Genomic DNA, 15,046 nt, shown 5'->3' on the forward strand with positions numbered 1-15,046 from the left:
CCAGCTATGTAGCCCTGGAGAACCGAGGCGAATGGGATTTACCCCCTCATAGTTCTTCCCCATAAGGGGCTCCGAGGAGGGTGGGGAGCATGGCTGATGAATTTTTCAAAAATTATTATGAATACCAAAAAATCCAAGAGACCACACACAGAAATTGACTCTGACAGCGACAATGAAGATACAAACTTTCCAAGATTCATCGTGCTAGAAGCAACGTCTAATATACCGTTAACTAAAATGTCACCCTTCATTATCCAAAAGGTAATATCAAGCAAAATAACACCTAAAAATGTCAAAAAATTAAGGAATGGTACCATATTGGTAGAAGTACTAAATAAAAAACAGGCCAAAACTCTACTTCAACTACAAAAATTGCATGAAACAAACATCAAAGCTTATCCACACCAAACACTAAACTACTCCAAAGGAGTCATAAAAAACCAGGAAATCTCCGTCTGCACAACAGAAGAAATCAAAACAGAACTAAAAAACCAAGGGGTCACAGATGTAAAAAGAATCACATTTAAAAAAAAAGGAGAGGTAATATATACAAACACTTATATATTAACATTCAATTATCCTCAAATACCAGAGACCATCAATATAGGTTATGAAAGAACGAAAATAGAACAATACATCCCAAAACCTTTACAATGCTACAACTGCCAAAAGTTTGGACATAATAAAGACCAATGTCTAAGATTCTTCACATGTGGAAACTGCAGTGAAAAAAACCCAGACCACGATGAAGAAGACTGTCCAAATAAAACCAAATGCACAAACTGTCAAGAAGAGCACCACTCTCACTCAAAACAGTGCAAAATATATAATCAAGAGAAGGAAATAATAACAATCAAATATCAAAAAAATATAACCTTCCAAGAAGCCCGCAAAGAAGTCACAAATCGCACCAAAAACTCATATGCCACAATAACCCAACAAGCAAACAAAATGTACAACTACAATGAACTAAACCTTGCTCCAGAAATTGCAAACCTAGCAAAAGAACTAAAGAACATACTTGAAGAATTAAAATCTTTTTTATCAGAACTGAAAATAAACTCCAACAGCCAAATAAAAGTCAGAAACGAACAACCCAGTATAAAAGAAAACGAAACAAAGGAAATCAGAAAAACTTCCATCAATATTGAGGAATCAATCCCTAAAGAAATGAAACCTCCTCAATTATCAAAACGTGAAAGATCCAAGTCACAAACAAGGACAAAAACAGATGTTAAAAATAAACACACAACAACAGAAAAAATGGAAATAGAACAGAACAACAAAAAAACTACCCCCCAAAAACAAAATGACAAACAAAAAACAGAATTAGTATTAATTGAAAATGAAAATAAATTTGAACTAGTTGAAACTGATAGCCAAAAAAGACAGTCAAGACAAAGTAAATCTAAAAGTCCCAGACCAAAACCCAAAAAAAGCCTCTCACCAGAAACAAGAAACAGACCATCCACTTCCAAAAGAAACACCCAAACTAACATCGAAACTATGGACGTAGACATAAACACCAACAGTCCAAAACCAAAAGAAAATATAAACCATGACTAACAAAATCCTACAGTGGAACATAAGAGGATTAAAAATTAATATCGAAGAAATGCAAATACTTATCAAATCCTTATGTCCTGCAATAATTTGCCTACAGGAAACACACTTAAAAGAAAATGACAAAATTAACATAAAACACTACTCAATATACAACCACATAAACAAATTATCATGCAAAGCCACCGGTGGATCATCAATACTGATAAACGAAAACATTCCACACAGCAAAGTGAACTTAAAAACAAATATGCAAGCTGTTGCAATAACTGCAACACTACACAAAACAATAACCCTATGCTCACTCTATATACCACCAAATGAAACAATAAACGAAACTGAATTAAACAATATAATCAAACAACTACCTAAACCTTTTCTACTGTTGGGAGACTTCAATAGTCATAATATATGGTGGGGCAGTAAAAAAAACAACAAAAGAGGCCAAACCATAGAAAAAATAATTAACCAAAACGATCTATGCCTACTCAACAACAAAGAGAATACATATATGCACCCACCAACGGGAACCCTATCAGCAATCGATATAACACTATGTGACCCAACTATATACATGGATTATAGCTGGAGAACACATAAGGATGCATGCGGAAGTGACCACTTCCCAATCATAATAGAAAACGAGAATCCCAAGCCAGAAGACAAAACACCCCGCTGGAATTTACAAAAGGCAAATTGGGAAAATTTCCAAAATACATGTCAATACAGATTAATACCTGAAGCGAATCCTGACTTAGAACACATCACATATTTCAGCAACACCCTACTCACAATAGCCGAGGAGAACATACCAAAAAGTTCCACTACTACAAAATATAACAAACCCTGGTACAATAAAGAATGCAAAGAAGCTATAAGAGCCAGACGTGCAAACCTAAGGAAATTTAAAAACAGTCCAACGAAAGAAAATTTGGACACCTATAAAAACAGCAAAGCCAAAGCACGGAAAACTATCAAAGAATCAAAACGGAACTCGTGGAAAGATTATGTAACAAAAATTAATCAAAACACAAAACCCAAAAAAGTATGGGAGATGGTCAGAAAAATAGCAGGAAAAAATACAAAGAACCCTATTAAACACCTTATATGCGACAACACAAAGATTACCGACAAACAAAATATCGCAAATAAATTAGCAGAACAATTCTCAATGAACTCATCATCAAAAAACCAAAATAAAAAATTCCAAGCTATAAAGAAAAATGAAGAAAAAATAAAAATAAACTTCAAATCAAAAAATGAAGAAAACTACAATCAATTATTCAACAGTGCAGAACTAGAGGAGGCAATAAACAAATCTCCCGATACAGCAGTCGGCCCCGACGAGATCCATTATCAATTCCTCAAAAAACTACCAAAACCATCACTGGACTACTTATTACAAATTTACAATGAGATATGGATAACTAACAACATTCCAAAAAACTGGAAGCAGGCAACAGTAATCCCAATACCCAAACCAAAAAAAGACCATACAAACCCAACAAACTACCGACCCATTGCACTAACTAGTTGTTTGTGCAAAACTTTTGAAAGAATGATTAACGAAAGATTAAATTGGTACTTGGAAAGCAAAAATCTAATTACAGAAAGCCAGTCGGGTTTCAGGAAAAATAGAAGCCCCACCGATCACTTAATAAAACTGGAAACACGCATAAGAGAAGCATTTGCAAAAAAAGAACATCTAATAGCAATTTTTTTTGACATGCAAAAGGCGTATGACACCGCTTGGAAATACGGAATCCAAAAAGACCTGTATGAACTAGGACTTAGGGGTAGAATGCCAGAAATTATCAGAAATTTCTTAACAAATAGAAACTTCCAAGTACGGATGGACAACACTTATTCAGTCCAAAAAGATCAAGAAATGGGGGTCCCCCAAGGCAGTATCCTGTCTGTCACCCTCTTCAACATTAAAATAAACAATATCATAAAAAACATAGACCCAGGAATTGAAAATGCCCTATACGTGGACGACCTACTTATATACTACCAATCTAAATATATACAAACAGCCGAACGCAAACTACAACTCTGTCTGAATAAAATAAACAAATGGGCCATAGAAAATGGATTTACATTCTCAGAGGAAAAAACTAAATGCATCCACTTTTGCAAATTACGAAAATTCCACCACGACCCCAACCTGAAACTGGATAACAAGAACATCCCACTTACCGACCAACATAAATATTTAGGTATTATATTTGATAAAAAATTGAACTTTATACCGCATATAAAATATTTAAAAGCAAAATGCCAAAAGACAATGCAATTGATCAAAGTCCTAGCACACACCGATTGGGGTGCAGACAAAGTCACATTATTAAAATTATACCAAACTCTAATCAGATCTAAAATGGACTATGGATGCTTCATCTATGGAGCAGCAAGGAAGTCTTACATAAAAGAACTAAATACAATCCACCATCAAGGATTAAGATTAGCCTTGGGAGCATTTAGAACCTCTCCAGTAGAAAGCCTCTATATAGAGGCCCACGAGCCTCCACTGATTCTAAGACGACAGAAGTTAGCGCTACAATATTACCTAAAGCTGGTATCAAGTCCAACAAATCCTGCATATCAATGTACCCTTCACCCACAATACACACATCTCTTCAACAAGAAAGAAGATATCAAGCCCTACAGCCTCCGGATAAAAAACCTTCTCACAGAAGCCCAAATGGACATTACAAAAATACATAAATATAACAAATCAAAAACTCCACCCTGGATGATCAAACAACCACACATAATATTAAAATTAAATAAATATCCCAAAACGAAAACCCACCCATCAACCTTCCATGAAGAACTACTTATCATCCAGAATACATACAAAGAATATACACAAATTTACACTGACGGATCAAAAGATGGAGATAAAGTAGGATGCGCAGCCATCCACAAAAAAATAAAACTAAAGAAAAGGCTCCCAAACGAATCTTCTATTTTCAGCGCAGAAGCAACAGCCATAGATTTGGCACTGAATATAATAACCAATGATGACCATCAAAAATATATCATATTTACTGACTCACTTTCAATACTCATATCTCTAAAAGAAAAAAAAATGACAAACCCACTTATTACAAAATTGCTAAACAAAATAGATGCCATAACCATGAAAAAAAACATTATCTTTTGCTGGATACCAAGCCATATCGGCATATACATGAATGAACAAGCAGATAAGGCAGCAAAGGAAACTCTGCAACAAAACCACATAAGTGGAAAAATCCCCTATACAGACCTAAAGACTAAAATAAACACATTTTTGAAGAGAAAATGGCAAGAAAACTGGAGCTCATGCACCAAAAACAAACTATTCCAAATAACACCAAATATTGGAACGAGAGACACCAAAAAGTTAACAAGAAAGGAAGAGGTAGTAATGACCAGACTGCGAATAGGTCACACTCACATCACCCACTCACATCTACTAAAAGGGGAGGAGACACCAAACTGTATAACGTGTCAAGAACCCTACACAATACACCATATACTGACAAACTGCATTGACCTTGAACAAATCCGAACAAAGTATTACCAAGAAAAAAATCTGAAAACAATATTAAACAAGATTGATCCCCAAAAAATTATCAATTTTCTGAAAGAAACTAAAATATACTCAAAAATATAAGGAAAGACCCCCCCCCCCAAAAAAAAAAAAAAACCTTAAGAAGAACAAACCAATATTTAACACAACATAACGAACCTTTCGGCATTAAATGACCCCAAAGTGGTTGATATGCCGTAAAACAAAACAAACAAATCTTACCAAAAATTCACAAAAACAAAAAAAAAAAATCAACTAGCTTCAACAACTATATACGATTTCCTCACTCTCTATCTGTGCCTAAATCTAAATGCAGATTCCATTAACAAAGCTTCTTTCTCAAAACTGCCTACCTGTGGAACACTGTTCCGCTGACCTGCTTCCCAGTTGAATACAACATGACAGCCTTCAAATCCAATGTAAGTCTCTATAAATAATTAAATTCTACCCAACTTACACCATTAACAATTACTACACCACCACCTTACATTAATAAATCCTTACCCTCGAGTTGCCTTCAGGCCTTGATAAGTTGTGACTCTTAAGTATAAAAAAGAGAGAGAATGAAAGTAAAAACAAATCTCCCGGGCAACGCTGGGGCAAGTACAACTAGTTAAATTATAAAACTGACAGCAAATGAAACTTTGGATGGGGAGAATGTTTTGTGTCTGTATCCTTGTATGAAGATGCTGTCATGTTGTTCAATCCGGCTCGGTTGGCCAAAGGGGAGAGAGGAGGGAGAGAGGGGAGTAGTCACAGGCTTGTTATGACAAGCAGGGCAGAACTAATCCCCGGTATTTCATTAGAAATTGGACTAATAACACAGCAATAATGTGTGAATAAAGTTGACAGGAGCCAGGGGCTGATTTACAACATGAAGAGGCATGGAAAAGTGGGACTTATGTTCTCACAATATTTAAAATAAAAAAAAAAGGGGGGGGGAGGGATACACTCTGAATTCCAGCCAGAAAAATGGAAGGAGAGAAACGACATGTAATATAGGAAGAGAAAATTTTGCAAATATTGCAAACTTTAGCGACACGCACACACGTCTTGATCACAACCCAAGAAACATAACACCCCAGTTTTTTCTTATCGAAATTGCATGAAAATATTACAGAATGGGGGGGGGGTATATTTTGGCGTATAAAGCGACCGTCAAATAAGACGAGGTACAAAATTGGAGCAAATTTTCATAAATTTATCATATATCGGTTGTATAAGACGACTGCTAAATCACGAAAACCATGTTTGTTTAGCCTAGACTAGAGATTGCAACACTCGGTAGCTTATGAAATATTGTTTTTAAAGATGATTTTTTTTTTAATTTTAAGGGTCATCTTATATGCCGAAATATACGGTGTGTGTATATATATATATATATATATATATATATATATATATATATATGGCATAATCATGTTGACACACCGATTCTCGTCAGATCACGGAAGTTAAGCAACGTTGAGCCTGGCTAGTACCAGATGGGAATTCTAGGCACTGTATGTGCCCTCTGCTTATCTCGGCATCGTTTCCAGTCGTCCTGAACTTCCACTTGCCACTGGTATTTAACAATGTTGATGCAAGAGAAATGGGGTTGCTGATTGTGCAACTCTTGCCACAAAAAATCCATGTGCAGGCACCCTTACACTGGGTATCAGTCTGCTAAGACTAAAGGAAGCTACTATATATATATATATATATATATATATATATATATATAGATTCAAAAACAATTTTCAAATTGACAAACTGAATAATTCTGTAAACTTAAAAGCGAGTATAAATATTAATAATAATATTTATAGGATAATCCTAACCGGGTGAAAAAGCTCAATATTCGAGATATAGAGCATTGATATAAAAAAAATTATTTTAAACTTTGTAAATAAGAATTTACAACAATTTATTATTCAACAAGAAATACAAGTTGAAAACTTAAAAATTTTCCTTATTCCATGGAATTTCAAAGAATGACTCTTATCCTCAGAGGAAAGTAATTAACAAAATCATATTCATAGGCCAACTATAACAGTTTAACCTTTGCATTTGTGTATTATTATCATTATTATTATTATTTTTTTTTAAAAAGGAGTCACCACTTATCAAGGCTTGGAAGCCACCCGAGGATAAGGGTTAATGAGTGTACAGTGATCAAAGGGAACATGTCATAGTAATCGTTAGTAATGGAAATTTGGTAAATTGGATTACTTAAGGAGATGGCTCATCAAAAATTTGTTTACGTTGGACTTGAAGACAACCATATTGTAGTCGGTCAGAAAGCAGGAAAACGAAACAGAGTTCCACAGGCGTGCAGTTCTAAGAAAGACGCTTTGTTCATGGAATCTACGTTTAGGTTTAGGCACAGAGAAAAAGTGGGTGAAATTATTGATAGTGGTTTCAGTTAGATGATTGTGTTTTTCGTGAAAGTCAGGACAGAGGGGACCATAGATTGGAGCTCAGATGAACATTTGCCATGCTAGCTACTTTCCTCTGAGGATAAAAGCCATTCTTTGAAATTCCATGGAATAAGGAAAAATTTTTTAAGTTTTCAACTTGTATTTCTTGTTGAATAATAAATTGTTGTAAATTCTAATTTACAGTTTAATTTGATTTTCTTGTGTGTGCATATATGTGTGTGTGTGTGTGTGTGTGTATATGTAATGTGTGTGTGTGTGTGTGTGTATATGTACTGTGTATGTGTGTGCATATGTACTGTATGTGTGTGTATATGTACTGTATGTGCGTACTTGTGTGTGTGTGTATATGTACTGTGTGTATGTGCGTACTTATATGTGTATATATTTAAAACTGATGTGGCACCTTCTCATTGGCTTATACCTCCTCCTTCTTCCTTTTCCCCCTTGTATGCTCATCACTTTCATTACACTGATGAAGACTGACGGATAGGTCGAAAATTATGTACTTGCAAAAAAAAAAAAAAAAAAGGCTTTTTAATTTTTTTCATAATATTATTTTGTATTCCTGCACGTCACCACTTGAAAATGAATAAAGAAAAGTTATAAGCTTTTATACTTTTCGTATTCTTTTTTATACATTTCCATATATATATATATATATATATATATATATAGATATATACTCGTACCGAAAAAACACTAACCCTAAACTTGTTGAACAGGCTTCTGTTGAAAGAGATAGTTTCATGTGAGTACGAAATTTAAAGATGTACTTTTCGTGAGCATCTCTTGTAATATAAACAATTCTTACCGATGATCAAGCACTATTAATGACATCTACTGCGTAAAACGCAGAATTTCTTGTGTTAGAATGTGTGAGCCGTGATTTCGGTTGATCTTAAAACTTGTGGATCATCTTCAGCGGAATTCGAGCGGTGAGAATTTTTTCATTCTCTTAGCCTTTGAGAATTCAACCACAGAACAAGTGTTGAGCGACTCTCCCCAAGACAGGGTTGTGGCAGCACGTGTCCGACAGCTAATGTAGCAAGGCAAGATGAGGCAAGCTATCCATATATATATATATATAATGCTCCCTATCTTGGGTTGAGTATATTGGGCAGTTATATAAGAACTTCCATTAGCATATTAAGCGATGCTCTTTGCGTAAACAAATCGAGCTTAGGTATTTGGACGATGTAAAACCATTCCTAGTTCACTACCTGCATAGCAGCAGCCAATTAGCGTAATGGTGAGAAGTGTTGACTGTCATTCGGGCGGTCAAGTTTCGATCCTGGCTTGAGGTGGTTGCTTGTCTAGCTGCACTGATGCGCTGTGATACAGCAAAACAGTACTGTATGTGGATGACTATATATATATATATATATATATATATATATATATATATATATACATATACAGAGAGAGAGAGTGGAAAATGTACTTTTTTTCTTGAGTATTTCTTGTAATATAAACAATTCTTACCAATGATAAAGCACTATTAATGGCATCTACTGTATAAAGCAGAATTTCTCATTTATGAGCTATTTGTGTTAGAAAATGATTTTATGAACTACTTGTTAGAGAATTCTTTGATTTTCTTAGTCTTCGAGACATCAACCACAGAAGACATGTTGGGCAATTCGCACAAAAACACGAGAGGAGCAGGGCATGTAGGACAGCTAACAGGTGAACTATCTGTATTTGGAAACATTTTTTTCCCCCCCAATTATATTTCACCTTTTATTTTCAACAATCCTTTAATTTATGAAGCTCAATGTAATTACAGAGCATTTAACAAATAAATTACAAAAGTCAAGAGTCCAAATTTCATGATGTTAACCATCTTACAATTTATTCCTTCAAATACGTTGGCATTCACAATTCTAACGGTATCTGTTTCGTAGCACAAAATTATTAATTTAATTATTACATCAATCAATGAATTTATTTTGCCCTTAACTCATCAGAAGAAAAAGCACCTATCAATTTATTAAAGAAAATAAAATGCGTATAGGCATGATTACATCCGATATTACAAAATATAATATTACAAAACCAGAAATTGACACAGTAAAATAAGCCAGAAAAACATTAATTAAATGTGATAATAATATTGGACTAGAAAAAACTAGAAAAAAAAACAGAATTACTAACTTTTATAAATTGTTCAAAACAAGTTAAATTGATCCATTTCTGACAAAATTTATAAAATCTTATAAATATAAATAAAATCCTATAAATCCTATAAAAGCCTATAAATATAAGTGCTTGGAAAGCATTTATATTTATAGGATCAAAAAAAACAAACTGGGTCAAGATTCATTTACTTAGGAGTTTATCACTATTAAAATAAAAATAAAAAAAACATTTAAAAAAAGCCTCTGTTCAGTCTCGAAAGACAAAGGACACCCCCTGTATTGCAGATATTGACGATGTGAGACTCTAACAAAGCAACCTCTATCATGGATGTGCGACAAAAGAAGAAATGCATAATTGAATTCCTCCATGCAGAAAAAATTAAACAGATCATTAAACGGCGCCTGTTGAACGTTTATGAAGTCAATGCAGTTGATGTCAGCACAGTTAGGAGATGGCAACAGAAATGTGAGTGACAAAATACGCTCTGGACTTTTACGACCGGGACATCATTCATGACTGGCAAAAGTTCATTGAGAATGGTGGTGACTATGTAGAAAAATAAATTATGAAGCACAAAAGCTTGTTTGTTTTAATGGTACCATTCCAACGTTTTAGTTTTTTAGTTAAAAAAAAATAAGAGGCTTTACTTTTGGAATGACCTTTGTAATAAGATAATGCGTGAAGAATCACAAATCCATTTCGGTACTTACTTGTTTTTGTGAAGTTTTAACAAAAACTTTTTTTTCTGGGTTGGGATGACAATTAAAATACTTTCTAAATGTTTGTTCTGCAAAAAAAAAAAAAAAAAAAAAAAGGAAAATGTAAATAAAAAAAATAATTCATTTAAAGAACAAGGCAAAACATATTACGGTCTGAGAACAAAGGAAAGTCTTAAAGAGAATCTTTTTTTTTTTTTAATTCTAAGGAATTTTTTTTTTTTTTTTTTACATATTAGGTTGACTAGAAAGTTCTTGCAGAATCTTAAATTTTGATTTCAAATGATAAATTTTCAAATAAGTTTTTCATTACTTTGCACAAAGAGCGTTTTTCAATCATTTAAATTACAATCATTTTAAAACAATTATGTCTTCTTTTAAGAATGTTGAATGCAAAATGAAAAAAAAAAAATTGCACATTTTTCTTACTAGTTTTGCATTGGCAAAAGTGTGTTAATTCTGATGGTGCTTGTTTCTCTCAATAATATTTTTTTGTTTCAGCTGAGATATGTTCATCTGAATTTAAAAGCTAAAAACCATAAGAACTTTCTCGTCAATCTAATATATATATATATATATATATATTAAGTAATGTGATTTATAATTTAAAAATTAAAAAAAAATTTTTTTAATTTAAAAATCAAATTTTAATTAAATTAAAAATCAGTTTCATAAGAAGGAACAACAACAAAGTACATTATCTGTACGATCGTTTCGGAAATCCGTGCTTTTTATTTGTGGTATACATGAAGTCACGTAGAACAATTATACATAGTTTTTTTGGTAAGCACGGTCTCCTCATCAGCAAATTTAGGAGGATTTCTATTGAATTTAAAAGACACCAAAAATAAACCTAGCATTAAAAGTAAGGCAGATGAATCTGAAAAATTGAAATAAAAGGTTTGGATTTAAAATTTATAAGAAAATTAGTATAGGTTAGAGATAGAAATGAGTAGAAAAAATATATATTTTTTGAATTTACATAATAAATTTGATTTAAAAATATATAGAGATAGTTACCTATATATATATATATATATATATATATATATATATATATATATATATATATATATATATATAAATATTAATTGATATTATTTGCTGTGGAATCATTTTGAGTTAAAATTTGAGTTCCCCTATGAGATAAACACGACATCAGTTCAAATTCGGTTGCCATTTTGTTTTTCTTCAGCTTCTTTCACATAACGTTAACACTTTTCAAGCATGCTTTTCTCAATTTTAGATGCATTATACTAACTCGATTTTAAATAGAAATGCTTCCTTATTTCGCAATATTTTTTTTTAATTACATGGGGTCACCACTTATCAAGGCCTGAAGGTTACTGAGGGATAAGGGTTATTGCGTGTACAGTAATCAATGAGATAGTATTGTAGTAATCATTAGTTTTGGGGGTTTTGATAGAGTGTCTTACTTAAGGGGGCGGTTTGTCAGGAGTTTGTTTATGTTGGACTTGAAGACGTCCAAGTTGTAGTCAGGTGAGAACAACATAAAGCTATTTTTCAATGCCTAAACAGCTTTTTTGCACGTTTTTCCATGGCCGCAAACTTTATAAATTGCCCCTCAACCGTAGTATCACTTAGAAGTCATCGATTGGTGAGGACCCTATTTAGGAAGTGTGGAGTCATCCTTTTGTTTTCACTACTTCCAGGTCCACTGATTCGGAGCAGTGGTAGTACATATCAGTGCCCCATCTATGGATTGAATAGAAAAAAAATCGTCTACAGATACAAAATACTAGCAAGGAGGTCAGCCGTTGCCTGGGATTAAAAGAGGATCAACAAATGTTTCACACTGTTTTTTTTTTTGTTTTTTTACAAGGGACCCACCACTTATCAAGGCTCAGAGGCCACTCGAGGATAAAGATTAAAGAGTGTACAGTGGTCAAAAGGACAATATCATAGTAATCATTAGAAGTGTAAATTTGATAAAATTGGATTACTTTAGGGAAACAACTCAAGAACTTGTTTACATTGGACTTGAAGACGGCCATATTGTAGTCAGCTGGAAAGCAGGTAAACGGAAGAGAGTTTCACAGGTGGGCAGTTCTAAGAAAGAATCTTTGTTCATAGAATCTATGTTTTGGTTTAGGCTCAAATAAAGAGTGGGTGAAATTATTGATAGTGCTTTTCAACCAAACGAGTGTTTCTCGTGAATGTTTGGCGAGGAGGGACCATAGATTGGAGCTCAGACGAGCACTTGCATGAAAATAACGATAAAACAGAGGCAGGCTCACAACGTCTCTTTCCTTCTAATAATGTTGTCATCGATATCAGTGAAATTGCTCATTTTTCAATCAAATCGATTGATTGATTGCCTGCTCTAGTCAGAGACGCACTGCAGTGCACCAGGAGGAAGATTCACATGCCTTCTTGCAGTGACACAGTCCACAATACATTATAGTTTACATTGCACTGTAGAGAACCTACTGTTAATTTTTATAAAATTAGTTTATATAATGACTTAAATTAAAGTTTAAAATGCGTCAAGTTCAATTGTGCTCTAAACAGAAATATTCATTTCGAATGCGCCCCTGTCATATCAAAGAACCTACTATTGATTTTATATCCTGGCCTCTTCTGTTTGTGCAGTGATAAAACTTCTCAAATCCACTTGTGATGATAGGCTACATAAGGGTGTTAACTTTGGTCAAAATCGGATTTTTCTGATTATTGACTTTTGATATTTACCAGATGCATTCCAATACAAGACCTATCTAAGAACATTCCCATATATATATAAAGTACATTTGCGTGAATTTATTTTAAAAAATCGACTCGACCATTTTAGAGTCCATGGGGAATGAACTCACACGCAGATACAGACACACATAGACAAATTGCCTTTTACATGCAAGCAAAGATATATAAAACTCAGTGTTTGTGGGTATAATATAAAGAAAGAAAATCTACATAAAATCTAAATGTACATTCTTATGTAAAATTTACGGGGAGAAGGCAACGGAAATGTTGCCGAATCTATAAGTGTACACCTAAGGGTTATGAAGGCATACCCCCCCCACCCATAAACTTTAAATATGCGTATATTTGATTTTAACGAAATTGAAATTATATGTATAAGATACCAATTCAAAGAGTTTTCTGCTTCGTATTAGAGAAACGAAATGGGATAAGGAAGGAGGGTGGAGTTAAAAAAGAATTTTTTAAAATGATCCTCATTCAATCTCAAGCAATGTTGGATCACCCTGCTAATAAATGAATGAAAAGTAAAAGGCTTTTATTCACATTTACGATGATTTCACTTTTTTTTTTTTAAGTTGGGAAGGGCACAAATGAATGACAATCTCTCTTTGATTGAGATTGTCGGACTGACTTCCTCATCTTGGTTGTTATAGCCACAACGTTTCGGCCGTTTTGCCCTCCGGTCTTCATCAGGTGTTTTGTATCGAACTGGGGAACCATTTGTTAGGAGTCTCGAACCCAACCCTTTATTATTACGGTAGGGTACCGTATTCGGACTCCAGCTAGGCTTTGGGACATAGTTGCTGATTCTCTGTTTTGAATGTTACTTTTCACTGCCTTCGTTCAGGATTGAACTCAGCACCTTTGGGTAACTGTAAAGTTTGATACAACGTCTAGGACCACTCGGCCATATGTCACTAGGACAATTCTTAGTTGTTTTTTTTTTTTGTTAATGTTAAACCTATGTTGTTATTCAAGGTTTTCTCTCTCTATCATAGGTGTCCAAAAAAGTAACATTCAAAACAGAGAATCAGCAACTATGTGCCAAAGCCTAGCTGGAGTCCGAACACGGTACCCCCGTAATAATAATAAAGGGTTGAGTTCGAGACTCCTAACAAATGGTTCCCCAGTTCGATACAAAACACCTGATGAAGGCCGGAGGGCAAAACGGCCGAAACGTTGTGACTATAAAAACCAAGATGAGGAAGTTAGTCCGACAATCTCAATCAATGAAAACACCTCATCTCAAAAATACAGACAATTACGACAATCTCTCTCTCTCTCTCATACATATATATATATATATATATATATATATATTATATATATATATATATATGTGTGTGTGTATTGTATATATATCTACATATATACAGGGTGTCCACCAGAAAGTCGCTGAATGGTTGAAAATCTTTGTCATTTAACTATTAATGATTTTTGTTTATCTCTATTACAGATATTTTAGATATAAATTATTGATAAATATAGCATTGAACAATGTACGTAAGTTGTGAAATTGTTTTACCAAAATCAGGGGTCAATTGTTTTGGCTTAAAGAACTTATCGACGGCATTTTCATATAAGAGACAGCCTAACTCACAACACAGTTCGAATTAAAGAAATTGTCTATGTTAACAAACCCTAAACCCTGCAAGAATTGAAGGGAAAGCATAAGGAACGAAATAAGGGAAGTTAAATCGCAATCCGGCGATTCTGCAATCTGTCATGAATAATGTTTTGGAGAGAGCCCAAATATGCGAAGCTGAAAATATGCAACATTTAAAAGACATTATTTTTCATAAATAAAAATTGTTTGAATTTTGCATTTTTTTAAAATAATCTTCCCAATATCTTTGTCAGATCGTGTTAAAATTACAGAAAGATATCATCAAAAATAAAGAATC

At 33.6% G+C, this 15,046-nt stretch overlaps 1 protein-coding gene across 1 annotated transcript in view; it reads right to left on the reverse strand.

Annotated features, from left to right (window-relative positions):
- The window catches only part of LOC145246134 (disintegrin and metalloproteinase domain-containing protein 12-like), a 483,466-nt gene that overhangs the window by 75,309 nt on the left and 393,111 nt on the right, over positions 1 to 15,046 (reverse strand). The window contains exon 3 of the mRNA XM_080107984.1: positions 10,413 to 10,489. Coding sequence (XP_079964110.1) covers positions 10,413 to 10,489 — 77 coding nt within the window. The remainder of the gene's footprint in view (positions 1 to 10,412; positions 10,490 to 15,046) is intronic.

The sequence above is a fragment of the Euprymna scolopes genome, chromosome 23 (genome assembly GCF_053919585.1).
Source record: "Euprymna scolopes isolate OS-2025 chromosome 23, ASM5391958v1, whole genome shotgun sequence".
Classification (NCBI taxonomy): domain Eukaryota; kingdom Metazoa; phylum Mollusca; class Cephalopoda; order Sepiida; family Sepiolidae; genus Euprymna; species Euprymna scolopes.